The sequence below is a fragment of the Myripristis murdjan genome, chromosome 24, assembly GCF_902150065.1.
Source record: "Myripristis murdjan chromosome 24, fMyrMur1.1, whole genome shotgun sequence".
In the NCBI taxonomy this organism is placed as follows: Eukaryota; Metazoa; Chordata; class Actinopteri; order Holocentriformes; family Holocentridae; genus Myripristis; species Myripristis murdjan.
The window spans coordinates 21,778,758-21,795,486 of record NC_044003.1 but is presented as its reverse complement, the minus strand read 5'-3'; the positions used below and the strand labels follow the sequence as shown (position 1 = coordinate 21,795,486).

Here is a 16,729-nt window from a genome sequence, read left to right as displayed (position 1 = left end):
CAAAGAGCCCGCCCACACACACACAACAAGCCACCCTGTAAATCCCACCACCCAGACTCTCTTAAAAATGAAGATGAGACCATTTGTTGAGAATAATTGCACCAAAAAAGAAATCACTTTGCTGCCAAAATATATCCCATTCTATGTTATGGAGATTTAGACAGAGAATTGGATTTCCCCAGCTGTGAAATCAGTTTTTGTAGTCCCGCTGGCCAACCACATCATTATGCTATGCCCTGCTGTAGGCTCCCTTCACTGCACACACATGCAGTCTCTGCCTCTGCCTTTTCCGCTCCATGTGTTCCCTTTGCATTTACAGCATCTAGCCTCATGCCATATGTTATTATCGACGTCTCTAGTCAACTGAGAGGAGGCTGTGAGCTTTGTGTGTCACTTCATTGGTTTTGCATTAGCCCAAAGGCGAAAAAAATAGCCGCACTCTAAGCCCTCCATGAGTAGCACTTCAATCTGAACTGTTGTGACGGGTAGAAATACATCATATTTTATGAAAATGAATCGGCCCTGCATTTAGTGGATCTACAAATGTCAGACATCACACATCAAAAGCCCTCTTCAATTTCTCAGAGTGGAATCAAAGTCGGTTAGATGAGAGGGTCTCTTACTCTGATTCTGTTGAAGATTTTCAATCAGAGAGTGAATACACCGAGTGTAGCCTTCTGCAAAATACCAGTTTAATGCAACCTTTACAATGCATGAGCTGAGGCAGCCAGTCTTCCTTTTTAATATGGATTTGGTCAAGAGGGTGTATTTAATGATTTTCTGGTTACAGCAGTCTGCAGTGCTGTGCACTGTTTTGAGCTCTGTGTGGGGTCAAGTCAAACGGAGCGCAGAGATTACAAACCGTATGTGTGCAATGTATGCAGCTTACCTCGGGGGCTGAAAGCCATGCTATGCCACCATTATTACACGGATTAGCCTGGCACCTCTTCACACATAGCACACACTCTTTTTTTTTTTCTTTTTTTTACCCCAGTCACAGCACCGTCGTTTCTCGTGGGGACATTATTGAAAAACATGTGACAACCACTGGCCCTGGATAACCCCTCAGGTGTTCCAATATCTAAACCGAGAACAATTCACTCCATCACAGGCAGATATGGGGAAGCAAGATTGGAAATTATCAAGCACTGACAAATTGCAGGTGCATGGCTGTTGTTTGATTCACCAGATTGCCAAGCGGCCAGCCATTGTTCAAAAGTTTTATTCAATTTGAAAAATCAGTAGAGCTGGCAAAATTGTGATAACAGATATTCAGGAATTTTCGACCAAAAAAAAAAAAAAAAAAAAAATAGAGATAATTCCACCAGCCGCTGTTGGCCGGTGCATCAATATTTTTTTCTGTGCTGAGATGCTCTGGGCATCAGCTGCAGAGAAATGCACCATGAATGGACAAGAGAAAGACAGTGGTTTCACTCTGTGCTGGGCTGTGATGTGATGGTCGAAGGCTGAAATTGCTGGAACAGACTTTGAAGTGGCTGTGGGTTTTTTCATCTCTGTGTCCCTACCTCCCACATCTGCTGCTATCATAATAACAAGCAATAACCCTCTTTCAGCAATACCCAAGACTTTTACGCTCATAATGTGGCTTCAATAAATAATGTCATATTTACCAAGGGGCCATATTTTACAGCAATTTAGTTTAGAGTCTCCCCCTTGCTTGTTTTTTTTTTTTTTTTTTTTTTTCTTTCCCATGCTGGAACAAATAATGCGGTACATTATGTGCACTTGCACACATACACATTAACACATTATCAAATGTTCTGATACATAAAATAAACAGAGCACGCCTAATCACGCCTAACCACACTACACAGTAGGAATATTCAAAGAAATATCAACTCTAACTGGGAGATTTGTGGTTGATATGCACGCATGCATATTGTACATCCCTTTGATTGTGCGAGTGTGTGTGTGTGTGTGTGTGTGTGTATGCATATGGTAAGACGAGACAGCTTTCTCTGGGGTAGCAGCAGCAGCACCACGTTGAAAGCAGCAGCGCAAGCACGGGGGCGCGTTTCATTAGTCTGTCAAGCTCAATGATATTTAGAGCCCCGCACCCTCGGCCAGGACTGGAAAACTCAATCAGCACTCTGATTTCATAACCCTGCTTGGTGACAGGGCTTATTTTATCGCCCCGCTGATCCGTTCTAATAAACGCTGGCTGCCCAGCGCACCACTGCTGAAATACAACCTCCCCTCCCGTCCTCCATAGGTCGACCCAAAAAAAAAAAAAAATGGGGGGATGGAAGGGTGAGGGGGGGTGGAGGGATAAATCACAATTGTGGGATACTGGAGGGTGCAGATAATCCATTGCTAGTCTGCGTGTAGCCAGAACCTCCATCTCCAACTCCCGCCATGCATCCCTCCCTCCCTCCACCGGCACCGCCGCACAAATCAGAGCCCGGGACGTTGTTGATCTGTGAGGGCTTGGTGGGGCCATTGATTGTGGACGATGGAGGCGGAGTAGGGTGGTAAATAACTGGAGGCACCGGGTGCGGAGGGTGAAGGAAAACAATTATCTGTGGAGGTGGAAAGCACATAAACCGAAGAATGATAAACACAGTGAAATATGATTGACTCAAAGTGATATATGAAAGCCGAAGGACAGCCGGAGAGGTCCATGTACGCGCCGAGATATCCTTGAATTGAGTGCATGTCTGCAAGTTTACAGTTGAGGACTTATTATACTGCACTGCTTCTGACCATGACATTCTTTTGCGTGTGTGTGTGTGTGTGTGTGTGTGTGTATGTGTGTGTGTATTTGTGTATATGTATGTATTCTGTCTGCCTCTCTGGTTGTGCGTTTGAATGCACTTGCATGTGCGTGTGCGTTTGTGTGTGTGTGTCCCTTTCCAGACGACAGACGACATTGTCTCATCAGCGGAGTGCTCCAGTGATGATGAGGACCTGGAAGAATGCGACTCCGGTCACGCAGGTGGGATGGGTGTGTCAAGTTGTGCTTGCACAGAACCTGGTCTATTTTTTCCTTATCTTTCTTTGATTTGCTACCGAGGAGCCTCTCCTCTAAGCATCATGTCCCATGGGAGCTTCAAGTGTAACTTCAAAAGCCTTCCTAAAAGTACCCACTATGAAGAAATATACACTAGCATGAGGGGTTCTCAGTTTATATGTAAAGTTTAAAGAGCTCTGAGCACTTTGGAGGTGGATGAAAGCAGTAAGAAGAAAAATTATATATCCTTGGCATGCCCTTTGTAGAAAGTCACTATTTTAACTTAAACTGCAAGTATGTAAATGCACACATCACATAGTCACTACTTTTTTTCTGACCGCTACTGTACATGCATAGCCTTAGACTGTAGTTAAAGCCTATACTTTACTCTCTAATACAAGTTACACTTAGCTATGGGGCCACTGGCTGCAGACATGGTGAAGCGTTGATACTAATTTTGTTCTCTCAGCATTCGGTGGAGAGCAAAACTTTACTTAACAAAGTACGAAATTTGTATCAAGCCCCATGTCGCCCGCACTGATGCTTCAAAATGTATCTGTCCTGTACATGGTTGATTTCCTCTTGCTGTGCGTGTGTGTGTGTCTCTTTTTGACAGAGGATACATTTTGAGATTCTTTCGAGAACAAAGATGCTTTCAGCATAGATACTGTGATATGTAGCAGACTAACTGCAACGGAGCCTCTTCCTCCCTTTCTCCTCCTTCTTCTTCTCTTGTTTGTACCTCTGTTTCCTTCGTCGGAGGCTTGCCTTACCTGAAACATTCTAATAGAGAACAGATATCCTCGAATTTCTGTGCGCATCGTCTCTCCTCCCTCCTCCCTTTACACACACACACACACACACAAACTCTCACAAACAGACAAACACACATCACTTTGTCATCAGGTCAAAGTGATAATAGTCATTTAGCAAAGCAGCTGGAAAAATAACACATAACAGAGCTGAAAATAATAATAAAAAAAGTACATATAAATGGAAAGGTTATTTTTGAGACAACTTGGGTTTGGACGGCTGTAGACGTTTTAATATGCGGCTGTCAGACAGGCTTGTGCCTATGAGCAGTTGGCATGCATCCTGATGGTATGGGGGGTAAACCAGGAGACTGTGAGCTGAAACTGGCTCAGTATGTGAAGGACTTCTCCCCTTAGGCGTTCTGGAAATCATTAACAGCTCAGGCAGTTTGATTGCTGCACTGTCCTTCAAAATGCCATCACAGCAGACTAATTGATGCTGCATTAATCTGGCTAAATATGCCCCGGCTTAGTACCAAACATATGTCCACTTTTCATGGCTAATAATAAGCCCTAACAATGCAGATTTAACTGCGCCCAAGTTGAATGCAATGCACTGCCCTTTCACTGCATTAGCTCAGCTCCCAGATAACAATAGATAACCATTCATTTATTTATTTCCTCTTCAGAATTAGGCATCTTAGTATATGTCCGGGAGATTTTCAGCTATCAGTCAGCTTTTCGTTTTTGCCATTTTTCAATCTGTGAAAGGCACTCGTTTACTTTGAAGTCTTATCACACGGCATTGGCATTTGTTTCCTGGAAAATGCTCCTAGTATTCATGGCTTTTTTGATGTGCAGAAAAAGTCATTTTCTCGGCGTCTCCATGCAGTATTTAGGTTCAACTTCTTTATCTGTAAGCATGAGTTGCCAGTGCCTCTCTTAAGTCAGAGATTATTGAAACTGAATGGACAAATTTTACAGCTCACAGGGTTTTTTTTTTTTTTTTTTTACTTATTTCACACCATCAAAACCTCAAACCCAAGTATTCTCAAAAGTGAAAGTGCAAGTAAGTGTAGTTTAAGTTTTTACTGAAGAAAACATGGTACCCTCCCCTCATATAGTGGCAACATATGTAGTCATACACAGTCATACATACATTTCACCATGTGGACACAGAAATTCATATCCTCATTCCTCGCCCTGCTTCCAGTCGTATGAACAGTTGCATGACATGATGTTTGTTTGGTTATGATTTCTCTTCTGTTGCCTTTTTGGTTTTGTTTTCTCTTGTGATGCACATATGAACATCTCTCCTCTGTATCGATTTGGACCCAGTTTGTTGGGTTGCTTATTATTTTAGTTTCGCTTCTTTTCTTTGCTTTGGGGAGGAGGGGGGTGGAGGGAGGGAAGTGCGGGTGGGAAGCCTGTTTTTTTTTTTTTCCCTTTTTTTTTTTTTTGTTGTTGTTGTTTTTCTTTGGTGTCCTCATCATCCGTCGTCCATCCTCCAAGCAAGGATAGAGCCGCTCCTCCCGTTTTTGCCTCATCTTGTGCCGCATGAACTTTTGGTGGTTGGAAAATTCAAAGTTCTCCTCCTCATCTACTTTGTGTTTATTTTTTTGTGCCATATGGCTTCTAAAGAAACATCCCCCATTTTCGATACAACATAGGGAAATGAACGGCAACAAAATCTTTTCTTGCCATCATCCTTTTTTTGGCCTTGTGCAGGCAACCCCATTCTGTCTCAAGAAAGTTGTGTGTGAAAGAATGACTCCCTGTCTCCCCCTCCAAATGTTGCCCTCCCAACCTCCTTTCCTTCCCACCCCACCCCAACCCACCCACCTTCTTTCTTTTAGCCTTTCTGCATATACATGTCTGTTTTGAATGCAGATGGCATAAAAAGACTTTTATTGCCACAAAGTATATCTGTTTTTCTATTCTATCTGTTGCTCCAAGTAGAAGGCATTTGTGGCATGCGTATTGTACTGGATTGTACTGCAGCTGTTTAGACTAACTAATGTGCCAGACCGCAATAATCCTCTCGCCCACTACCCCGCTTCTGCATGGATATGATTGGCATCCATTTTGTGTGCTTCCTCTCCACCCATACGTCTCAGGCTAACCCCCAGCTGGCTGACAGTATGTGTAGTGCGCGGGCTACAGCGGTGGATGCGTTCCACCGCTGTCCCCTATGGCAGCTCCTCCCTCTGAGGCGTCTCGTGTTTGTGTTTGTGCCTGTTGTCTGTGTCGGTGCTCAGTCTGTGTCTGCCAAACAGCCTGTCCTGTCTGCTGTACGTGGTTGTCCCGTGATCGTGTCGTCCATATGCCGGTTTAAAAGTGTTGAACCTTACCTGTACCCTTGATCCCACGTGAGTTCCACAAGAGAGCAAGTAAGAAGTGTGCAGAGCAATTCTGTTGGCAATTCCAATCAATCTCAAGTGTTGGTTAAACAGGGAATAAAAGCGTGTTTTGCTACATGCCTCAAGTTGGATGACTGAAATCTTACCACAACAACCAGTAAGGAAAAAAAATTAAAAATAACACCTGGAAATACTGTACCCACCACTGCTGAAGCATAACAGATTGCTCACTTTGGAGAACAGCAAAGATCAAACCAATTACTGATATAATTTCACAGTGATTAACTCTTGCGGCTTGTCATTACTGTGTAATGATAGCATTTCGGTGACGCATTTGTTATTATAGTGTACTGATTGACACAAATGATTTTCATAAATCCATGCGTGCAAATCTGGACATTTAATTCACACATGCACCCACATGCATAATTTATTAAAATCCTACATGATATAACTATAAGTACAAAACCTGCTGCAAGTACATTGTTGGCACATACAAGTTATCAGAACTTAACAGGAATAACCCGGTCACTCATTCACCAGGTTATTCCTGTTCATGTAACAGTGTACTTATTGTTTCCACTGTTACATTCAAGTGAGAGGAGCCTGCAGTAATAATATGGGATAAATACATAAACTGGAGACTTCTGCAATGGCCCTTGCTGCACAGCACACTGCAGAGTTTGTGGTACAGAAATTATTTTCATAATGGCTTCAATAACACTTGTAATATTCACAAATCTCTGCAAAGAAAGGGACTGTTACACTGTAATGTTGACAGCCCAATAAAATGTAAAAAGATTTGGCGTATTCTGTAAATAGGCCATAAATGCTGCTGCATGCACCATTACCCTATCAGCTTTTGATGAAAAGGAGCACAGATCTAACATATTTCTAGATGCCTCTTAAATACTTTGGCCTCGGGTAGGAGACGAGGGGAATCTGCGGCACGAGGCGGCGTGAGATTGGAGGCATTGATGTAATGTTCAGTGATTTCTCCATCGCTGTATATGCAGGGCCCCAGACATGTGTGGGATACAGAATGAAGTATGATACGGATGGATCACTGGGTTTCCTTGTGGCGGCGGCTCTGGCTTCCGTCAGGCCCCATCGGGTCGGCTGTCACTTAAACACAGGCCTCAGATCAGTTTAAAGGTTATTCAGCTGACACATGTCCGCTGAGCACAGAGGTGCAGCCTAATGGCCGTTCAGCAAATCGACCGGCTGACAGGGGCAACTCGCCACGCCTTCTGAAGACGCCAATTTAATACGCCAGAGTGCACCCAGCCGCATGATGACGGATTAAGAGCTATCTGCCATGCACCATAGCTTAGGGACACCGGCGCTGGAGGACTCTTCCTCCTGTCAAAGGTGGTTGGCAATTCCACCCACAGCCGACCTCTCTGCAGCTCACCAGAGCTGTTAACTTAACATCATTAAACTTTTAATAAGGAGATGAATGTCCATCGGTGAAAAGTCAAACCTCTCTTGGCTGGGGTGTGCACAAGCAAGATAAGATAATTTCGCAGCAGGGTGGAGTGCTCAGCTTTTTACGGTACATGTTGCTCAGGGGCTCAGCCATTGCACAGCGCACCAGTATAATCCCTGGCATGTCCCTTTAACTGCATCCATACTGAGAATCTGTGTGTTGCTGCCTCTCTGGTAATCAGCTCCCTAACTGTAGTGGGTAGAGGTGAATGAATCTGCTACAGCAGGTTTCTGGGCACAATACATGCAGTCACAATGGGATTTCAGGGCCCCAAACCACTGACTCACCCACAATTTTCAGCGTCGAAATCCCATTGACTCAGTTCATCCATGGTTGGTGCTGGTGTGCTGGCTTTCCCCTTTTATGGCGTGGGACCGTCAAATCCCTGACACACCGATGGGATTCAAATCCATTCGGAAGCCTCAGCAAACGTTGGATGGACACGGGGATCAGTCCAGGAAAGAGAAGAGAGGGAAAAGGAGAAAGGGAGGAGAGGAAAGTCAAGGGAAACTGCTGCTCTGAGATTTCTGCATCTCTAGCCTCCAAGCTGCTGAGGTAGTCAGTCACTCAGTCAATTGGCCAGTTATTTGTAACTTTATTTTCTTAATTCCTCTTCAAAGGCTGGCGCAAGCATTCCGCAGCAGTCAGTGTGTGTCTTTGTAGCATGAAATGATGAAAAGGGGGAGCAGCCACACATTTGAGTTTGGTTTTACCCTCTTGTTTTTTGAGCAGCAAAAAAAGAAAAAAAAAAAAAAAAACGGATGGTGATACTGGAGGTCTTGTTTCCAATCAACTCTGAGGTTACCAGAATATCTCGCTGATGTAAAGACGCGTCAGAAAACGCTGGGGGGTAAAACAGTTTTAATCTGAAGCCCTTCCAACTCACATCTGCTTGGAAGAAGGGGAAAAAAAAGAAGAAAACACTAACTTCCCTGTAGGTCTAGTGGAGTGGAGAATTATTTGCAAAACAGGAAGAGGCTTAGAACAAAATCCCCATCCATCTTGACACAAGTGCAGAAAACAAACGCAATCTCGTTAAGCAAACCCATTAGAAAGCGCAGTGTTTGTCTGGTTCAGAAATGCAGCGAGATGTGCAGCGCTTCAGCAGGAGCTTACACAGGATTAAAGTGTTTACTAAAACATCAAGGTCCTCTGCATTGGCTTTTCTGGAGACCCTTATTGCAACGGTTCCTTCCCATCCAGTGGTTCTGTTGATATAGCGTAAAGCTAACAGTTGCCAAAAGCTGTTTGAATGGAGTGAGGGGATGCAAACAAGGCCAAGACAACAAGGGGCAGAGCGAGATAAATACAGCGTTGGATGAAATGACTTACTCTGAGCTGTTATTGTTTATTTAAGAGGGCAAGGAGTTTAGTGCCCTGATTGAAACATTATCACAGCTACACTACTGGAACAGGTATTGGGAGTGGAAAGGAGGGCCCAGTATCACACTGCAAAAAGTTTTCAATCATAATAAGCCATTTAGTCTCATATTCAGTCTTAACACCTTAACATCTCCATTATTCTGTTGACAAGTGATAAAAATGCCAGTGGGCTGAGATAATCCCACGTGTCCAGTATAGTTTGACTTGTTTCAGATTTTTTTTTGTTCTAAATATGTTAAAAGTCAGGGCAGAATAAGGCAGATCAGCCAACAAATATTACAAAAATAAGGCTTGAATCAAGAAAATTATTGGAAAAAAGTTGATTAGCACTGGAAACAAGAAGGATTATCTCATCACACTGGAAGATTTTTTCATTGTTATAAGAGAAAAAGATTTTTCGTCTCAATATGAGACCACATGACTTGACCACATGAGACACATGCCAAGTTTTATTTATTTATTTGTTTTTTGCAGTGCACAATATGGCAGAGATTTGTTCGATCTCATGTCACACACAGAAGCACATGCCAGTCCGGCGCTTTGTTAAGCATTCATAAAATTCTCATTAAACATGCAGATGTTGATAGTAATCAGTAAGCGCAGTGTAAACAGATGCTGTATCGTCTCCATAATGCTTTCGTCATGCTTAAGATCCATTCTAACCGATGCTCTCTCTCTCTCACACACACACGCACACACACGGTGAGGACAGACAGCGGGTTTCGCTTAATGAATGAGATTTCTGTATCCAGCCTGAAGGCGAGGAACCAAGACTTCATATGTGAAGACAAATGTGCCTCTCACATCCCCCTAAATTCACCAGAGGCATAAATAAACTTGCCACCTTGTGCCCTCTTGTGGAAATCCTTCCCAACACTGTGTTTATCTGTCAAGCGAAGGCTGTTGGTTATGCACATTAACATAAAGCATCTAAACATTTACTAAAAGTAGCCCATTAATTATCAGTCTACTTTCCCCCTTGATTAATTAGCAAAAGCGGTGGGACTAAATGCCACATAATGTTGGTTATATATCACCCATGGTGCACCTCTCCCTGTTAAGTGCTGATGAATGGTTTCTTTGCCTGAGACAATATCCCACAGCCCTTGGTGGCAGTGACCTTGTACTGACCTTTAACCCCTCTAAAACCCCTTACCCCACCTGACCCCAGCTTGCTGTATTGTTATTGTATATTACTCTCCCTAAATGCAACTTACTTAAGCATGCGTTAACCCAACTTCTTAAGGTAAAACTAAAAATTAAAAAGGAAAACATGTCTAATTTACCTCTCTTCTTTCTCTGACGTACATCCAGACTGCACGCCCTGTCCTGTGTTTTAAATTACTAACAAGAGAAACGTAATTCATGAAAGATAACTAATAATAATTGTTTATTATTAGTTAAATGAAGGTGGTGACATTTTGCCTATGAACTGTCCCCCCTCTCTTTGTCTGCCTCAGTGTGTGCTCTCTGGTTGTTCATCTTTGATAGTGTGTGAGAAAATTAATGCCTTTCTTTCTTGCTTGCCACTTTGTTTTATCTTTGTCTTTGTACATATATGTTAATACACATATATGTGTATATCTATGTTTATTTCTGACAAATGTTCAAAGTTTAACTGGTAATTTGCTAAGAATCACTATTGCTAATGTTTGCTGACTTTTCTTTTCCAAATTAGTTCTGAGCTTCCTCTTTTCTCTATGAATTAATTATGAATTCATCAGCTACAGAAGGCTTTTAAGATTGGATATCGAACACTGCAGCCGTATTTGGAATTTAAGATTCAAGGCCTCATAGAGAAAAAAGAGAAGATGCCTCCAAAATAGACCCTCACCACTATCTGTGAATTTTGTTATTTTTTATTTTTCCAAACTGTACTACGCTGATCTATTAGAGTATCCTGGTATTTGATAGCTCTCTCTGATTTAAATTTGGATTTAATGAATGAGTCGATTAAATTATGCATGGCAAAGAAGTTGCAGCTTAGGGTTTGTAAAACTGTCAGTGTTGAGAGTGCTGTTCTCTTTTGTAGATGGGCATGTATATGCTCATTGTTTGTATATCCCCATCCCTTCCTTACAGCCAAAAGCTCTAATGCCGCCCGACCGCTTCGTGCCGCCTTTACATGGACATGGCAACTGATGTACACGTTCACCCCCATCTATGTCATTTCCTTCCTAGTATGTTCATAGGTCCCACCCTGTTTCACACTCCCTCCTCCCAAACCCTTTACGTAGAGATTCTAAGATATGTACAGCCATCCATTCGTTCATAATTAATGAACAAGTTAAAGTCGAGCAAAAATGAAAAAGAATAACCTAATCAGGCTATAGATATTTATGGAGAGACTTTAAAGGAGCTTATCTGTCAAAACAAGACTTATAGATGTACAGTTTTCTTTTTTATACAAAACAAAATGACTATCAAAAGAACAAAAAAAAAAAGTTTAAAAAAAAAAATTATATCCTGAACAGAATGGTGAAGATTATTTTTCATGTCATGATGTGTGGATGTATGTGTTGTTGCCTCCCTGTACCATCCTGTCTAAAAAAGAGAAATAAATAATAATTAATCAGAAATTGTTAAAAAAAAAGAAACTAACCTAACTTCTCCAAAGGCATTCTTACACAACTTTCTTTTGTAAATTTTTTTCTTCCTGCCAAAATCATGCGGGCAATTTGTTGATGTAAGTTGACAAAATTGGTGGTATGCTTTCTTCCTTTTGAAAACTGTTTTTGTAGGCTTTTATCATTTTCCAAGCTGACTTTGTTTTTATCTGTTTCTATACTTACTTACTAATCCCTTTCTGGATAGCTCTGTGGCTTTACTTTGTGAATGTTTTACAATGTTTGCTCTAACTCTGAACTGGTTTTGCATTGCCTTTATTATTATTTTTTTTTTCTTTTCCTTGATTTCTGTTTTTTATTTTATTTTCAGTATTGTTACAAGAGGTTTGCATCTCTTTATAGTGCCCTGTTTGTGAGCCTTTGCAGTGTACAAACAAGCCACTTTGGCAAGAGGATAAGCAGATTCAACAGACATCTGAATGTTTCTCACTTTGTTTAGCCGCTAGCGAAACACAAGGTTTAGCCAATAAACATCTCGTATCAACTGTTCTGAAGAGGATGCATTGTAAACAGATGGATGTATGGATGTATTTAAATATAGCACGAGCGCACAATCTAGTATAACAAGGATGTGGGTTGGTATTGCAGTAAAACATCAGCAGACATTCAGGTGTCATTGAACTGCCAGGTGACTTTGTGCCATTGTGGTAACTGTATAGGGGTCAAAAGGCAAGAGGCTAGGGCAAATAGGGGAGCCGACTAATGCTGAGTAGTGGAGGAAAGGAAATGTCCCTCATCTTTTTATAAGCACAACTTACAAGTGGAAACGTAGACTTTTACCTGTAGAGTTTTCTTGCATCTTTGCAGAACTATGCATGATCCTCTGCTAGGCATAAAGGGCAGTTCAGGTTTTTAAGAGGCCTGTGTTATTCATTATGACTTTGGAGTTCTTTTAATCCATCAAAAATGCACTTGTGACAGTTGTTATTGTTCCTCCCCCATTTTGTTTAATTTAGTTTTTCGGTTATATGGAATGCTGAAGTTGTTAGCATTTTGTTAACTTGTGCAGGTCAGCGGGCTTAAAAAACCCACTTCTCTGAGCAAGCAGACGCAGCTCCTTCCAAACAGTCTCTCATTTCAAACTTAGTTAGCTATAGGAAATAAATCTTATTTTTGAGGGAAGTGACTTTCAGCTCCACTGGTTTGCACTTGAATTGCAAACAAATGCTAATACCTTCAGCTTATTTTTTTTCCTCCCCAATAACCCATATGCCTGTGCTTTTGCTTTTTTGGTGGACTAAAAGTTTTAAGATAAATGAAACAAGCCTTTTAAAAGTCTGAAGAAGTTCTTTATGTGGTAAAAATATGATATTTAGCATCATCAGATAGAGCTATGTATGGGCCCACAAATTATATTCCATAAACACATAATGCATATTTTTCATACACAATCCTAATGAATGATGATTTTATAGTGCTAGTTTATAGTGCAGTGTAAAAGTTAAAGCGCAATGCTATCTGACAACTTCAAGAATCATCAGGAGTTAATTTTATGGAGTCATGTCAGTTTTATGTGGCTCACCCTTGTGCATCCCTCAAAGCCTTTTGATGCATTGTATACTTTATTTATGGCTGTTGTTTTCTTTCAGTTTGGGTCTTGTTTGGTTCTGGGTTTCATTGATTTTGCACTGGTACAGTATTTTCTGTTCTTTATTTCTTTGTTTATCTTCATATGATTTCTTCCCTATGTTAAGCTTTGCTTTTTATGTTTTTTGGTTACCGGTTCTGTTGGTGTTTTGTGGAATTACTTCTGGCCTCTGACTGGTGTTTGTTTCTCTGTTTTGCTTTCCAGGAGGGGAGCTAGTCATCCCCGTGCTAGTCGAGGACCCCATAGACATCCCTTCTGTATCCACCCGTTCTCCCTTCATCCCCCTCCCCCCAACCCTCCGCCCTGTCCTCACCATTATTGAGACCACCAAAGAATCCTTGGCCATGGCCACTGAGGCGGGGGTACCTTGCTTGTCGGACCGAGGCAGCGATGATTGTGATGATGGTGATGGTGATGGTGGTGATGATGGTGATGATGATGATGATGATGGCATGGTGATTTCGGGGTTTGGCTCTGGCGAAGCTTTCGACTCTAGCCTGCCCCCGACTGACGATGAAGATTTTTACACCACCTTCTCCCTGGTAACAGATAAGATCTTGACCACATCGGCCTATGAAGGTGGCTACAAAGCCCTCGCGCCCAAGTGGGAGGCCAAGGACTTGAGGCCTAGCAAAGCCTCTGAGGCGGGTAGGACTACACCCACCCCGCCTCTGCCCGACCTCCGGGGCACGCCGCCGGCGGCAGTCCCCTCGGACACGCCGCCCAAGCTGCCCGCCGGGAAAATGGACAACCGCGAGGTCAAACCCCCGCAGCCGGACATAGTCCTGCTACCCCTACCCACGTCCTTCGATCTGGACGGCACCAAACCGCGGGGCCCCCTCATCACCTCGCCCATGCTGCGCACGGTGCCCGCCGCCTTGCCCACCGTGCCCGGCGTGGTGCGGCGGGTGCCCCCGGGGGCCTCAGAGGTGATCCGGGAGTCCAGTAGTACCACAGGTATGGTAGTGGGCATTGTTTCAGCCGCCGCCCTCTGCATCCTCATCCTCCTCTACGCCATGTACAAGTACAGGAACAGGGACGAAGGTTCCTACCAAGTGGACGAGACGCGCAACTACATCAGCAACTCGGCGCAAACCAATGGCGCTGTGGTGAAGGATAAAACACCCAGCGGCAGTGCCAAAGGCAGCGCCAGTAGCAAGAGACCGAAAGACAAGGACAAGGAATATTATGTATAGAGAACAAAAAAATCATTTCCCAACATATAAAAAAGATAAAACTGTTTGGAACAAAGATATAAACATTTTGACAGTACCATATTGGCAACTGTGATTTAAAAAGGAAGAATTCTCTTGAGAACTCAAGATATACTGAGTCATTGAAACATTTTCAACAAACTACGGCTTATGGAAGCACACTTACTATGGTAAGCATTACGGAGAGACAATGCAGTACAACTTCATCGGGACTCGACAAAGACCTTTTCACGGAGTCCCTGCTGGAGACATTTTGGCAGTGTAAGATAACATCACTCTTACATACACACTATCCCAAGTGACTGTTAGAGGTGTGTAATCCTTGGAGTTCTAATGACCTTGTCCATTGTAACCCTGTAAAATACGATCACTGTCATTTCGGCCATTCTGAGCATGCATGTGAGGTGTATGTGACGTGGTGCTGGCATCTGTGTAAGTGAGGGACCTGAAGAAACAATGATTGTCGGGGAAGTTGGAGGTCAAAACCTAATTTTTGCATTAAAAAACGGTTTCATTAAATGTAACTTTCATGGATGCGATATGAGGTAAGGTATATGTATACTTCAAGGTGTCTTTGATTTTTTGATTTTTTTTTTAATTCTATTTATTTATGCATTAAGTTATTTATTTATTTATTTATTTATTTTTGGCCCAGTGCTTTATTAGAGGGATGATATTCAGTCAGGGTTGACTAGGCAGTGTTCACTAAATGCTCAGCAGCAAGTGATAGAGCAATGTATCTCAATATTTCCTCCCAGCCCCAACCCCTCCCGCCCCCGGTCTCAGCTAAGGATTGGACTGCTATGCATGACATCCAAATTCTAGATGGTGTTCAAGCGTGCAAGAGTGGAACCACCAGGCAAAATGCTGCATTGTTATTTCTTTGAATTTTAAATCTCTGATAGCATTTCCCCTTCTTTTTGTTGCTGTTTTTCCATAGACCAGTAGTTTGGCCATTTATTACATTTTTTGTCCAATTTTCTTTACATTTCAGGACATGCTGTGGCAAATGCATTATCATAATGTGTCTTGCAGAGATGGATTGTTGCAGTCTAAAAAAAAACAAAAAAGCAGAAAAACAAAAAAACAAGACGAGGCTAAAGACTTATTCCAGTGTGAACAAGTGTGATTCTATCTGTTGTCACAGTCAACTGTGTCAAAAACAGCAAATATGTTTACATATTTTATTACATCATAGCCGTTGTACTTTGCAGGTCAATATTGTACATAAAATTCTAGTTTCTTTTGATTTTTTTTAGTACTCTTACTGTATAGACAGACCATTTGATTTGGTTTTATTGGTGTACTAACATGACAAAAATCAAATCTTGTTTTTTTTTCTGCCAGGAAAGCCTGGAGATAAAGTGATGTGCACAGGAATATTTTGTTTCGGCGGGGGAGCAAATGTTGTTAGATTAGAATTCTAGTCTCTCTGGATGGTGTTTCTCTAAGTCGCATGAATATTTGACCACTGGAAGCTGTCAATCAAATAGAAAACACCTTCCCCAGATCTTGTATTAGGGACTTGTCCTTATTATGAAATTACTTTCATGTTATTTATTTTTTTATTGGAGATTTAAAAAAAAAAAAAAAAAAGATTAAGAGAATAAAGAAAGATTGTGTTGGATTTGGAGACCTATTGCTGCCACCTTACTGACTTAAAGGTGTTTTTTTCCCTCTTGCTTTTTTTTATACTGTGATGTCTCTGTTCCTGTCTGTCCAGCTCTTCTTTTTTGCATTTGATTTTTTCTTTTCTGTTATTGTGTAGCTTAATTTCAAGTCTCTCATTTTTATGACATTTTCTTCTGGCAATGTTGTTCTTTTTTTTTAAAAAAATTATTATTTATTGCTAAAGTTCATTCAGTTTTCATTCATTTTCATGCAGACTGGTCAGTGTGTATGTTCACTTTGATTTTTTGTGTTGGTACTTGGCTTTTCAACTTGTTAATTACTGTCTTATGCTCCTTTGACTCCAAACAGTTCCCAGAAATAAAATGTTGTTCCCAAATTTTTCAACGTTAGATTGTGGATGGCTGTCGCACATAATCCATATTTCTAGTGTGAACATGTGAAAGACGCTCGTGTCGAAGAGAGAAGATTTTGCAGGAGATAGAGCACCACCTTTTCTGAACTCCAGTCATACGACTATTCACTGAGCCACAATTTTTCATCCATTTGCTATCACTTCAGTGATTTCCTTTTATACCTAAAAGTGGTATCATTTCCATTCAAATGAAGTCCAAAGCATAGTAGCTCAACACTTTATCATTTACCTATAGATGATTATGCAAATTCATACACTGCTCATCGATGCACCGAGAGAGAGAGAGAGAGAGAGAGAGAGA

General features: G+C 41.8%; 1 protein-coding gene across 1 annotated transcript in view; it reads left to right on the top strand.

The window, feature by feature from the left end:
* The window catches only part of nrxn3b (neurexin 3b), a 302,450-nt gene extending 286,058 nt beyond the window's left edge, over positions 1–16,392 (top strand). Inside the window, exons 22-23 of the mRNA XM_030047060.1 lie at positions 2,878–2,956; positions 13,375–16,392. Of these exons, the coding sequence (XP_029902920.1) occupies positions 2,878–2,956; positions 13,375–14,366 (1,071 nt within the window). The 3' untranslated portion in view covers positions 14,367–16,392. The remainder of the gene's footprint in view (positions 1–2,877; positions 2,957–13,374) is intronic.
* Positions 16,393–16,729: the final 337 nt, after the last annotated feature.